We start from the raw sequence: 14,444 nt of genomic DNA, 5'->3' as shown, positions 1-14,444 counted from the left end.
GGCTAGTTCTGCTACTTTGGTTTCGCCTTTTTTCTGCAATTCTGGTTTTCATCCTCGTTTTTCCTCGGGTCAGGTTGAGCCTTCTGACTGTCCGGGGGTGGATTCTGTGGTGGATAGGTTGCAGCAGATTTGGAACCATGTGGTGGACAATTTGAAGTTGTCACAGGAGAAGGCTCAGCGCTTTGCCAACCGCCGTCGCGGTGTTGGTCCCCGACTTCTTGTTGGGGATTTGGTATGGCTGTCTTCTCGGTATGTTCCTATGAAGGTTTCCTCTCCTAAATTCAAGCCTCGCTTCATCGGTCCTTATAAGATTTTGGAAATCCTTAACCCGGTGTCTTTTCGTTTGGACCTCCCAGCATCGTTTGCCATTCATAATGTGTTCCATAGGTCTTTGTTGCGGAGGTATGTAGTGCCTGTGGTTCTTTCTGTTGAGCCTCCTGCTCCGGTGCTGGTTGAGGGCGAATTGGAGTACGTGGTGGAGAAGATCTTGGATTCTCGTATTTCCAGACGGAGGCTTCAGTATTTCGTTAAGTGGAAGGGCTATGGTCAGGAGGATAATTCCTGGGTTGTCGCCTCTGATGTTCATGCGGCCGATTTGGTTCGTGCCTTCCATGCGGCTCATCCTGATCGCCCTGGGGGTCTTGATGAGGGTTCGGTGACCCCTCCTCAAGGGGGGGGGTACTGTTGTGAACTCTATTTCTGGGCTCCCTCTTGTGGTCACAAGTGGTACTGTGTGAGTTGTCTTTCTGCAGGTTTGTGACTGGCATCAGCTGTCTCGTTATCTGTGGGCTGGATTTCTATTTAAGCTCACTTGGACTCTCAGTCTATGCCTGCTGTCAATGTATTCAGTGCTATTCTGATTCCTTCTGACTACCTTGCTACCAGTCTCTTCAAGAGAAGCTAAGTTTCCGTTTTGTTCATTTTTTGATCATCAGTGTTCAATTTGTTTCTTGTCCAGCTTGCTTATATGTGATTTCCCAGCTTGCTGGTAGCTCTAGGGGGCTGAGTTTCTCCCCCCACACCGTTAGTTGGTGTGGGAGTTCTTGAATTCTCAGCGTGGATATTTTGGTAGGGTTTTCCACTGACCGCACAGTTCGCTATCTGTCTTCTGCTATCTAGTATTAGGGGGCATCATTTGCTGAATCTGTTTTCATTCCTACGTGTGTCTTTTCTCCTTACCTCACCATTATTATTTGTTGGGGGCTTCCTATATCTTTGGGGTTATTTCTCTTGAGGCAAGTGAGGTCTTGCTTTCTCTTTAGGGGTAGTCAGTTTCTCAGGCTGCGTCGAGACGTCCAGGATTTTAGGCACGTTCACCGGCTACCTTTAGTGTGTTTGGATAGGATCAGGTTTGCGGTCAGTCCAGTTACCACCTCCCTAGAGCTTGTTCTATGTTTAGTAACTTAGCTAGTATTTCCTGTGATCCTCAGCCACTGGAATCATAACAGGCTACAAAGGGGTTAGTATACTGTGTAGGTGATATTATACAGTGAGAGGGCATCATACTATGTATAAGAGAGCATCATACTGTAAATTAAGTGATCACTTATCGTTATAGGGGAACTCAAGTTACTGTGACTGTTAAAGGGGCACACAGAAGGCATTATTACTTTCTAGGGGAGCAGAATGTAAACACTGTGTTCTAGGGAACTTACACACTGCATTACTGTATTCTAGAGGTTTGTTTACCAGCTAGAGGGCACATGTAAAACCTATTCATATACAGTACAGAGCAACAGTTTGGACACCTCATTTAAAGATTTTTCTGTATTTTCATGACTATGAAAATTGTAAATTCACATTGAAGGCATCAAAACTATGAATTAACACATGTGGAATTATATACTTAACAAAAAAAAGTGTGAAACAACTGAAAATATGTCTTATATTCTAGGTTCTTCAAAGTAGCCACCTTTTTGCTTTGATGACTGCTTTGCACACTCTTGGCATTCTCTCGATGAGCTTCAAGAGGTAGTCACCGGAAATGGTTTTCACTTCACAGGTGTACCCTGTCAAGTTTAATAAGTGGGATTTCTTGCCTTATAAATGGTGTTGAGACCATCAGTTGTGTTGTGCAGAAGTCTGGTGGATACACAGCTGATAGTCCTACTGAATAGACTGTTAGAATTTGTATTATGGCAAGAAAAAAGCAGCTAAGTAAAGAAAAACGGTCATCATTACTTTAAGAAATGAAGGTCAGTCAGTCAGAAAAATGGGGAAAACTTTGAAAGTGTCCCCAAGTGCAGTGGCAAAAACCATCAAGCGCTACAAAGAAACTGGCTGACATGAGGACCGCCCCAGGAAAGGAAGACCAAGAGTCACCTCTGCTTCTGAGGATAAGTTTATCTGAGTCAACAGCCTCAGAAATCGAAGGTTAACAGCAGCTCAGATTAGAGACCAGGTCAATGCCACACAGAGTTCTAGCAGCAGTCACATCTCTACAACAACTATTAAGAGGAGACTTTGTGCAGCAGGCCTTCATGGTAAAATAGCTGCTAGGAAACCACTGGTAAGGACAGGCAACAAGCAGAAGAGACTTGTTTGGGCTAAAGAACACAAGGAATAGACATTAGACCAGTGGAAATCTGTGCTTTGGTCTGATGAGTCCAAATTTGAGATCTTTGGTTCCAACCACCGTGTCTTTGTGCGACGCAGAAAAGGTGAACGGATGGACTCTACATGCCCGGTTACCACCATGAAGCATGGGGGAGGAGGTGTGATGGTGTGGGGGTGCTTTGCTGGTGACACTGTTGGGGATTTATTCAAAATTGAAGGCATACTGAACCAGTATGGCTACCACAGCATCTTGTAGCGGCATGCTATTCCACCCGGTTTGCGTTTAGTTGGACCATCATTTATTTTTCAACAGGACAATGACCCTAAACACACCTCCAGGCTGTGTAAGGGCTATTTGACCAAGAAGGAGAGTGATGGGGTGCTACGCCAGATGACCTGGCCTCCACAGTCACCAGACCTGAACCCAATCGAGATGGTTTGGGGTGAGCTGGACCGCAGAGTGAAGGCAAAAGGGCCAACAAGTGCTAAGCATCTCTGGGAACTCCTTCAAGATTGTTGGAAGACCATTTCCGGTGACTACCTCTTGAACCTCATCAAGAGAATGCCAACAGTGTGCAAAGCAGTCATCAAAGCAAAAGGTGACTACTTTGAAGAACCTAGAATATAAGACATATTTTCAGTTGTTTCACACTTTTTTGTTAAGTATATAATTCCACATGTGTTAATTCATAGTTTTGATGCCTTCAGTGTGAATGTACAATTTTCATAGTCATGAAAATATAGAAAAAGCTTTAGATGAGAAGGTGTGTCCAAACTTTTGGTCTGTACTGTATATATCGAACTATACAAGTTTGGGATCACCATAATCGTGCTGACAAGGGAACCCGGTCGCCAAGTCTTTTTTACTGCATAATGAACACCATGGAAACCAAACCAAATAAGCACAAAATTGGAGATGGGTTTTTCTTTTTCTTTTTTATCATCACTGAACCCCTTAGTTACTGAGTCATATATCCCTTTGGTTTTGAAAATATTTTTTCGTGACAATTTATCATAGTTCATGATAATGTTAAATTTAGGTTGATATGTTTTGGGATTATTTCTACAAATATTAGAAATTTAAAAAAAATTAAAAAAATTGCAATTTTCAAACTTTGAATGATTATCCCTTTAATCCCAATAGTCATACCACTCAAAAACATTAATAAAGAACAGTTCCTGCATGTTTGCTTTCCATCAGCACCATTTGGAAAATGTTATTTTATTCTCATTTTAGAAGGTTTAAAAATGTAGCAGTCATTTTTCATGGAAATTTACAAAACGTATTTTTTTTTAGGAACCTGTTCGGTTTTAAAGTGACTCTGGGGGTCCCATATATTGGAAACCCCCAAATGTGAGACCATTTTAAAATTTGCACCCCTCAACATATTCAAAATTGCTTTCAGGTAGTTTATTAACCCTCCAGGTGCTTTTCAGGAATTAATGCAAAGTGGCATGACAGGAAAGAAAAAGTGTATTTTTACCCCCTAAATTTTGATAACTTTTGAACAGGCCGCTGTAGCTGTCAGACTTTAGGGCCGTTATTTGGCATTGAACCGCCATGGCAAACATCAGGACCACGCGGTTAAGATCTCAGGGTGCCATTGAGGTTAAAGAGGGAGACCCCACACTCTGTTAACCATCTAGATGCCATAGTTACTGTTGACAGAAGCATTTAAGGGGTTAAACGACCATAGTCGGTGCAATCACTGATCGTGGCTGATGCGGCACGTGGTCAGCTATAGTGGACAGCCGACAACTGCTGGATTGTCCCCCTTCGGGAGAGGCTATTCTCTTATATCTCAGTAAAAAGACGTAGTGGTGGTCACTAAGGGGTTAATCTCACAGCCCTCATATGTCAAATGGAAGAATACACTGAATTGTGTCTCCTGGAAGAAGTGGAGGAAACGTGTCCTGAGTGGGGCATCTGCAGTAAGACCCCCACTACCCTATATAATGCTGATCCTGCAGGGGGCGAGCTATGGGGTCTGCGTACCCCAATAGTTACACCCTGGCTCTATGTACCCGGATACTCGGGGGAACTATGGCGGAGACAGAAGCCTTCCCTGTCATAGACTACAGCAAGGTCCGTCACCTCCAGCCCTCCCCTCCAATACACACACATGCGGCCTTACGTGTCACCAGGTCTTCCCCGGTAAATCCAGCAGCACAGCTAGTGAGCAGCACACAGGGGACAGAGGCCATGGCTGGGCCGCTGCCTCTTCCGTACTACTGCCCAACACACTTCCGCATGGCAACAACCCAACTTCCTCATGGCAACTGTCACACTTCCGCCCTGCCTTTCCCGTATTGTGCTAGATGGAACATTCCCTCTCCCCCTGTTTTAAATGGTATGCTCTGGAGTGCGTCTCGTCGTCATGGCAGCACAAGCAGCGGTGAAGGGCTCCGATCACCGGGTGGATCCATGGCGGGAGTATCGGGGGGCGCGGATCCTGTGGGCCGCCTGCTGGTTCAGGTAGGACCCTGGGGACAGTGGGAGGGCAGGTGTGACCGCATGGCGCCCAGTGTCTGTCACCCAGTACGGTCACTATACTGAGATAGATACAGCTCCATAGAGTTATACAGCATTGACCCCTCCCGCCTCCCCCAATATTCTCTTTTTTTTCCACTTCTTCCCATAACTTTTTTATTTTTCCGTCCACACAGCCGTACCACAGATTATTGTTGTATTTTTTTGGCGGGACAAGTTATAGTTTGGAATGACGCTGTTCGTTTTACCCCATATTGTACTGAAAACCAGAAAAAAATGCAGAGAAAAGGCAAAAAAATCCGTAATTCTGCCTTGTCTTGTGGGGTTTGTTTCTACGGTGTGTATTGTGCAGTAAAAATGCCAGAGCCGCATACAAGGAAGTATCGAAATCAGAGCAGCTTTATTTAAAACACGAGACCAAAAAACGCTGCTTCAAAAACGCAATGAATAAAACGCAAGTAACGTAATAGGCGCAAAAAATCTCCAAGAGCCTCATCACGGGAACGTAAAGTGATTTATCTGGGGAGTCTGCACCCTGCTGTTAGTCTGGGCCGCACACGCCTGTAAGAACTGCAGTCTGTCCTGTAAGGAGAGCCATAACATATCTGACATATGCAGAAGAGAAAGGACCCGTGGCCAACATGGCTGACTCTTGTATTACAGGTCCAGAATGACTTGGAACATCTGAAGAAGGATCTGCTGCAGACGGGTCAGGAGACGGGAGCCGCTGTGGATGTCCAGGCCCTGGAGACGGCCATTCATAGGACAGAACTGGGGCTAAGGGTAAGAAACCTATATGTGGTATATACGTGTCATCATTCCTTAAAATATACATGTCAATTTAAAGGAATTCTTCCCTTTCAACATTCTTTACCTGACAGGCTCCGTTTTATATGAAGCAACAAATTGAGGTTACATTTGCCCTCCTCAAGTCCAGAGCTGCCCAGATCTGTTGATTGACTACAGCAGTGACGTCACTTGGATAACGCTGCAGCCAATCACTGATTTCTGTGGCTCGTGCCTTTTACGTTGGCTGAGATGCTGAGCGCAGTGATTAGCTGCTGTACTGTTGAGTTGATGTCACCACTGCAGCCGATCAGCAGAGATGGGGGCAGCTGCAGAGTCGCAGTGCTGGACCCAGGGAGGATAAATATAAGGGACGCTCACATCTGCATACGTAAGGGAGCTGAGATTTGCAGCCAGAAAAGTTGGAGAGTGTCGTGCGTTTTCTCTCCTCGCCTAGCATCCATATGACATGCGTATGCAATGCGTTTTAACATCAGTTTTTACATACAGTAATTCTCTGTCATTTCAAGATAGTTTTCTAACTAATGATAAGATCTTATTTGCAGACATAGATAGATGATAGATGCCACTGAGATATATTATCAGTGCAGTACAGGTGGAGCTTACTGTACATGTATTTAGCTAATAAATATTTTTTTTTTTAAATGGCGTGGGGTCCACCCTATTTTTCTTACCCAGCTGAGGGAAAACCAACAGCCGGGGGCAGATGTTTATGGTCTCGGAAAGGAGTAATAAACATGGAGCTTCCCAGGCTATTTATATCAACTCACAACTGTCTACTTAGCCGTTACTGGTTATTAACAAGGGGTGACTTTCCCAAAAAATTACTTGTGGTCCCCCCCCCCTATTTTTAATAACCAGCAAAGGCTAGGCAGACAGCTGCGGGCTGATATTAATAGCCTAGGAAAGGGCCATTGGTATTGCCTCCTTTACAAACTAATAACATCATCCGCTCCAGAAATGGTGCATCCATTAAATGCACCATCTCTGGCACTTGGCCTCGGCTCTTCCCACTTGTCCTGGTGCAGTGGCAAGTGGTATAATAATAGTATTGGGTTGGTGTCAGTTCTGTAATGTCAGCTGACATCAGTCCCGGGGGTTAGTAATGGACAGACATCTGAAAGACACCCCCATTACTAACCCTGTCAGTTTAAGTTAAAAAACAAACACACAGAGTTATTTGAACAAAAAACTCCCCTACCCTCTTTTATCCATTCATTAATACCCAAAGAAAAATAAAAATCCTCACCTGTCCACTGATAATCTATATGTCCCGCCACGAGCCCAACTCAGCCACATCTGGATGCATTGCTGGGTGGTGACATAGAATGCTACCGCTCAGCCCTGAATCCTGGAGATGCTGTGCGTGAGAATGCGTCTTCACTACCAAGCGCTGACGTCAGGAAGGTGAGCAGAGTTCATAGCCGATGAACTGCGGTTGCCTTACTGATGTCACTGATCACACTATGAGAAATTTTAGTCCTCAACTGTCTGCTTTGCCTCAGCTTGTTAAGAACAATATGGGGACCACACGCCTTTTTTTCTTTTATTCCATCTATATATCTGTTCTATTCTTACAGTTCATGCTGTGAATTTACTGTTTTTGGCTGATGAAATGTCAGGTTTCCTATGAGATGGCTGCGTCAAAATCACGGCACACTCATGATCCATGTGCTGTGTGATTTTTTTCCTTTTATTATTTATTTTTTCTCGCATCCATTGACTTTTTTTGGGTGAGTCTCAGCCGTTTTACGCGGGCATATGTAGCATGCTGCAAATTTTTCCTCACCCCAATTCCAGATGAGGAAAAACTCGCAGATGAGCTTTGCCTAATTAATTAACATAGCAGCACGTGTAATGCAATGTCTTCTCAAATTGCACCTGCCGAGCTTAAACACAGATATGAGCGCACCCTTTCACAATTTATTTGGAAGTTGTTCCCTATCCATGGAATAAATAATAATTTCCCGATCGCTGCAATCCCCACCTTCTGAAAAAAAAACCCATGTTAATGGAGCAGTGGTTGATCATGTGCATCTCCATCCATTAATGGGAGTGCTGCTATCTCCGGTTCCATAGAGATTGCATGGAGTGGCAGTGCGCACGACTGACCGTCGCTCCATTCACATGGAGCTCTTCAGACTCAGGTTCTCGGGATCGGCGTGCGTCTCAGCGGTCCAACCCCCAAGCGATCGGGAAGTTAACGCCTATTGCATGCATACTAATTAAAACTTCCAAACTGTGTGCAACCCCTTTAAGTAAGGCTACTTTCACACTTGCGTCGGTACGGGTCCGTCACTATGCGTCGGGCCGACGCACGTTGTGAAATTGTGCCACGACGTGGGCAGCGGATGCAGTTTTTCAACGCATCCGCTGCCCATTCTGAAGTTCGGGGAGGAGGGGGCGGAGTTTCGTCCGCGCATGCACAGTAGAAAATGGTGGACGTAACGGACGAAAAAACATTCACTTGAACATTTTTTTGTGCTTACGGTCCGCCAAATACTGACGGATCCTGTGCATGACTGACGCGACGTGTGGCCATACGTCGCAATCCGTCGCCAAGTCAATGGGAAAAAAAACGCATCCTGGGGGCACATTTGCCCGGATTGTGACGTACGTCACAGGACGCAAGTGTGAAAGTAGCCTAAGATCTGACTTTAAAATGTGTTGCTTACACAGCTGTAGGGTTTGTATGGGCCTGTCGGAGCTCTCCATGCGTGAGCAGAAATGGATTCAGGCTAGTTTTGAGCTTCTCGCCCTACACAAGAATAGCTTTATTTACTGACTGCAAGCTGAAATCGTAAAAGCTGTAAAGATTATTACAAAGTTGTACATTTTGTAAGCTGATCCGTGAAAACAAAATGTTGTAAATTACTGATGAATAATGATGAGCAAACGTGCTAGAATAGTGTGTTATCCGAGTATCTTGGGTGTGCTCGAGTAATATGTTCGAGTCCTTGCAGTTGCATGTATTGAGGCTGTTAGACAGCTGCAATAGTGATGAGGGAACGTGCTTGGATATAGTGTTATATGAGCATGCTCGGGTGCTAACTGAGTGACTTCGGTGTGCTCGAATAATATGTTCGAATCCCCACGGCTGCATGTCTCCCGGCTGTTTGACAGCAGCAATGCATGCAGGGATTGCCTAACAGACAGACAATCCCCACATGTGTTGCATCTGTCAAACAGCCACGAGACGTGCAGCCGCAGGGACTCAAACATATTATTTGAGCATGCGGAAGATACTCGCCCAAGATAACATGTTATCTGAGCACGTTCACTCATCACTACTGATGAACTAATGCTTTGTGTAGATGTGTTGCAGATTTCTCTGCCTAAATTCACACTTGCAGTGTTGTCGGTTTGGCAGAAGCACACCCAGGACTACCTAAGTTACATCAGCTGCAGCCCAATGACCATTGTGCAGGACAATAAGGAGAAGTATACACCAGCTGTCTATAAATGGTGAGTGCCCCCACGGATGTACATTAGTGCCAGTGGGGTGATAAGGAGTCATAACTGCGCAATTTCATAACATTTATTACATAGGACTCCTCAGCATGAAGCTGCAAAACTGAACCAGAAAGCATTGGCGCCAGATCTCCTGGACAGTGGACCACATCCTCCACCAAGTCACGTGTCCCCCGGGCAGCAGGTCAGTCCAGTACAAGTCAGGTACTGTAGGTTGGGATTGTTGTGTTAGCATCTCATCAAGGAAGGTGACAGATTGTCATGTAGGAAATCTTATCAGGAGCCATTGTCTGCTACTGTCAGTCATACCCTGCCGTTAACACTTTTGGTGTTTTCACCCCAGTTTCTCCAAGCTTCTACAAAATGGGCTGAGCAGGGGGTATGACACCACGGCTTGTAATGACGATTTGTGATGTTCTCTGAGCAAGAAATCTTACTCCAGTCAGGAACCAGTTCTGATTTCTGGTGCGTGCACCTATTAACGAATCGGGAGCATCTCACTCCACCACATCGTCTCATCGAAACCGAAGAGAAAATCGCCAGTCCTAATTAATCATAGCCGTCATATTTTAAATAAAGTTTCTTTGTTTTTGATACTTCCTGGTATTTGGCTTTGACAAAACTTTATTAACACACTCATGTGCGTTACATGCATTTTTTTTAGTGAGTTTCCGGATATGTTTTTTTGTGCCTGCAGATTTTCTGCATCTAATGTAAGTCTATGGGGAAAATCTGCACATAAAACTCAGCGTACCCGCAAGAGAAATTGACATGTTGCGGGTTTGAAACACGCACCGCAGATCGGTTTACGCAGCGTAAATAAATCCCATCCACATTGCTGGAACTGTAAGATTCTGCGTCAAAAATTCATTCTGGGAACTTAACCTTCAGCATACCACCTATGACCATGGGGGAGCCATGTTTTCTGGAGTTATCACTGCTTGTCATAATCTGGACATCAGACAATAATTCTAAATTTGCCTGCCAGCTGTAAAGTTTTAGTGAGAGAGGGGAAAAGGTTTGAGCCTCCGCTATAATGAAGCCCCATGTAGAAGGCCAGGTCCAGAGAAAAATATGTTGAATATCAGAAGCAGGCTAAGGCTGCCGTCACACTATGAGTATTTGGTCAGTATTTTACCTCAGTATTTGTAGCCATAACCAGGAGTGGGTGATAAATACAGAAGTGGTGCATATGTTTCTATTATACTTTTCTTCTGATTGTTCCACTCCTGGTTTTGGCTTACACATACTGATGTAAAATACTGACCACATACTGCTAGTGTGACGGCAGCCTAATAGTTGTTTTAGAAGTTGATCTTCGCCAAAATCCTCCTCAAATACTGCTTTAAAAACACCTAAAAGACTTTTCCTATTAATTTCTATTGGACATCATCTTTGTGTGTTCATATGAGGAGTTTTCAGGATTCTTTTTTTGCCTGAAGAGGTTTCGAATAACTCCTGGTGGAAAAAGAAGCACAACCTGATGAAATCCGCTCCAAACTATCAATAGGCTACGAAAACACTTAGCAAAAATACTGTCCAGAACCTTTTAAGGAAAAAAATACTCCAAAACTCCCCAGAGAAGGAGCGTTTCCTGAAGCAGTTTCCACTTAGGGGCTGGTTCATTGAGATCGGCGTTATACAAGCCAAGGAATCCGTCAGCAGGTTTTGGCTATATAATATGAGAACACCATGAGGTAGGGGCTCAGACTCTGATTTAATAATAATAAATAATAATCTTTATTTTTATATAGCGCTAACATATTCTGCAGCGCTTTACAGTTTGCAGACATCATCATCGCTGTCCCCATTGGGGCTCACAATCCAGGTTCCCTATCAGTCTTTGGAGTGTGGAAGGAAACCGGGGAACCTGGAGGAAACCCATGCAAACACGGGGAGAACATACAAACTCCTTGCAGATGTTGTCCCCAGGACTTGATTTGAAGCCAGGACTACAGCGCTGCAAGGCTGCAGTGCTATCCACTGAGCCACCGTCCTGCCCTGATTTCAGTGATATGTCACATACTAGACTGGGTGCTGTTGTTTCAGTACTATCAGTGTGTTATCAGCAGCACATTATGACTGCTGGACTAGCTGCCCTCGTGCCCCCTGGTCCAACCACTGATTAGCAGTTTTCTGTCAATATACAATGTATATAGAAAGCTGCCAATCAGTGGTGTGGGTGGGGTCAGCTTTCTGAGCTCTGCTACATCTACAGCAGAGAAAAACTCTTAGGCTATGTGCACACGTATTCTGGTCCTCTGCGGATTTTTCCGCAGCGGATTTGATAAATCTGCAGAGCAAAAACGCTGCGTTTTTGCTGCAGATTTATCGCGGATTTACCGCGGTTTTTCTGCAGATTTCACTGCGGTTTTACAACTGCGGTTTTCTATAGGAGCAGCTGTAAAACTGCTGCGGAATCCGCAGAAAGAAGTGACATGCTGCGGAATGTAAACCGCTGCATTTCCGTGCGTTTTTTTCCGCAGCATGTGCACAGCGTTTTTTGTTTCCCATAGGTTTACATTGTACTGTAAACTCATGGGAAACTGCTGCGGATCCGCAGCGTTTTCCGCATCGTGTGCACATACCCTAATTGCGTCACCCAGTAAAGTAAGGGTATGTGCACACGTATCTGTGAGGGCTGCGGATTTTTCCGCAGCGGATTTGAGAAATATGCAGTGCAAAACCGCTGCGTTTTTTACTGCGGATTTATCGCGGTTTCTATTGCGGTTTCCGCTGCGGGTTTACACCTGCAGTTTTCTATTGGAGCAGGTGTAAACCCGCAGTGTAATCCGCACAAAGAATTGACATGCTGCGGAATGTAAACCACTGCGTTTCCATGCGTTTTTTTCCGCAGCATGTGCACTGCGGATTTCGTTTCCCATAGGTTTACATTGTACTGTAAACGCATGGGAAACCGCTGCGGAAACGCTGCGGATCCGCAGCAAAATCCACAGCGAGTGCACATAGCCTTAGTGATACATCTCTGGAATCAGGGTCTATTTCCCTACATTACGCTGTTTCCCAATGGAGAAGCAAAAACCTGTTGACAGATTACTTTTAATTAAGGGACATGCAGGAGTAAGATGCATCTGATTAATTGAAAAGCGCACACCACTTAATGAGTTAGGTGCATTTTACAAGTGCTGTGTGCCTCCAACAGAGATGTACTCTAGCCAGGGATTGGAGTACATTTCTGGAGTAAGTTATGTCACCAAAATGACAACTTTGCGTGCATTAGACAAACAGGCGTAGGCACGCCTTATGTCACCCACCAGAATTTTGGCATAAACACCTTAATGAATTAATTATTCGAGTTTTTAAATTCCTCAAAAAACTTAGCATGAACATATTTGAAGGCCAAGCTCAGACCGGCCTTAATGCTGGGCCGGCTGTCAGTCAGTGCCAGGGATGCGGTTACGGCTGTCGCTCTCTATACACAGAGTAGTGACTGAACCCGCACCAGCGTCGCCCCTGTGACTGGAAGCCGAACACTGCCAGGGGGATTAAAGTTTGTTTCCTCCCGCCAGCGGGGCTCTCAGTGCCGTCACCGCAAGGTGTTAGAATGCTATTAACATCAGTGGATCCGTGAAAAACAAATGCAACACAAATAAAAAATGTATATTTTCCATTTTCATCTGAGTCTGATGGATCCCCATAAACTAATATAACAAGAGTCTGATGGGAATGAGAACAGGACCTGCTCGGAGTCTCACGGGCCGGACACACAGATCCATTTTTAAAACTGATGCGTGTATGGATCGATGAAACGCTATGGGTCCGTGTTCTGTCCACTGAATAAACGGACCACACATTGACGGGTTAATGGATGTGTGAGTGTAGCCTTAGCGTGACCCTTGGGAATTCCAGTAAATGTTATGTCACAGGTCTTTTTCTTACATATTCCATATGTTACATGTGAGTCAGTATTTGTGAATTCCTATTTTCTAACTTGTTTTCTATTTCTGGCTTTTTTGTGTTATTTTAATATGGAGGAAAGCACACACATGGCTGCCCTCCTACAGAGTGGATTCTGGGAACTCTGCACCCACAGAGGCTCCTGAGCTCCCCTGTAGTGGTCACAGCACTTATGAATCACACTACAATGAAACTTGGTTCAATAGCAGTACCTCTTTGTTTTATTTTATGACCGATCATCATTCATACAAAGATTTGTTCCAAGACTTCGCCATACACATTTCCGATGAAATTGTATAACGTATCTGGAAAATAAAGCCATCCATTTTTTATATATAGCAAAAAATAACCCTTCGATAATCGTGAATCAACACCCACGCGAGAAGCTAAAACAAAAAAAACAACAATATCTTTCATTTTTTGAACACTCAGCACTTATACATTATGCCATTGGCAATAGTTGAGCGCCATCGATTCTTTGGAACGACTACAAACGTTCATCATTCTAAACTCCATCGCTCTTCGCTCTTTCGTCATCCAAAATCCCAAGGAAAAATGATCGATTTTGTCAAAAATTGTCCGTTTTGTCCAACTTCAGGCTAATGTGTATGGGGCCTCTAACCTAAGTGCAAAAAAGGGCAACATGTCACACTCACTCTGCAAATTGAACACAGATCCTCAACAAACTTTTCCTCAATCTCCCAATGGCCAATGCTGATAGCTCAATAGCAAAAATGTAATATTAGATCCCAGGAGTATGAAAAATAAAAACATTTGCTCCTACTAGTAGCTGCATCATATATTTCATTTCATGCAATGCAAATGATTAATTCATATTGAGCATATATTGTATAGCACCATTAATTCCACAGCCCTTTACAGACATCGTCATCACTGTCCCCGATGGGGCTCACAATCTAGATTCCTTATCAGTATGTCTTTGGAGTGTGGGAGGAAACCCACAGGAAGAACATACAAACTTCTTACAGATGTCGTCCTTGGTGGGATTTGAACCCAGGACCCCAGTGCTGTAAAGTAACAGTGCTAACCACTGAGCCACTGTGCTGCCCTATACTTCAGGTGTACAGTATATCAGGGATTTATAGAGCATACGTCGGCATAGAATCACATAGCTGCATAGTAAATACATTCCTAATTTTACTTTTACCTGGTCAGTAAATGTAGCTGCAGTTCTAATTAA

At 44.3% G+C, this 14,444-nt stretch overlaps 2 protein-coding genes across 2 annotated transcripts in view; one reads left to right on the top strand and one right to left on the bottom strand.

Moving 5' to 3' along the window:
- AAGAB (alpha and gamma adaptin binding protein) overlaps positions 1 to 4,830 on the bottom strand; it is a 31,087-nt gene extending 26,257 nt beyond the window's left edge. The window contains exon 1 of the mRNA XM_077263255.1: positions 4,692 to 4,830. Within this exon, the coding sequence (XP_077119370.1) occupies positions 4,692 to 4,761 (70 nt within the window). The 5' untranslated portion in view covers positions 4,762 to 4,830. The remainder of the gene's footprint in view (positions 1 to 4,691) is intronic.
- The window catches only part of IQCH (IQ motif containing H), a 122,182-nt gene continuing 112,522 nt past the window's right edge, over positions 4,785 to 14,444 (top strand). The window contains exons 1-4 of the mRNA XM_077263254.1: positions 4,785 to 5,032; positions 5,711 to 5,830; positions 9,225 to 9,319; positions 9,404 to 9,509. Of these exons, the coding sequence (XP_077119369.1) occupies positions 4,808 to 5,032; positions 5,711 to 5,830; positions 9,225 to 9,319; positions 9,404 to 9,509 (546 nt within the window). The 5' untranslated portion in view covers positions 4,785 to 4,807. The remainder of the gene's footprint in view (positions 5,033 to 5,710; positions 5,831 to 9,224; positions 9,320 to 9,403; positions 9,510 to 14,444) is intronic.

This window comes from Ranitomeya variabilis, chromosome 5 (genome assembly GCF_051348905.1).
Source record: "Ranitomeya variabilis isolate aRanVar5 chromosome 5, aRanVar5.hap1, whole genome shotgun sequence".
In the NCBI taxonomy this organism is placed as follows: Eukaryota; Metazoa; Chordata; class Amphibia; order Anura; family Dendrobatidae; genus Ranitomeya; species Ranitomeya variabilis.
Note: the sequence above shows the minus strand (reverse complement) of the source record. Positions and strands in the feature narration are given on the sequence as shown.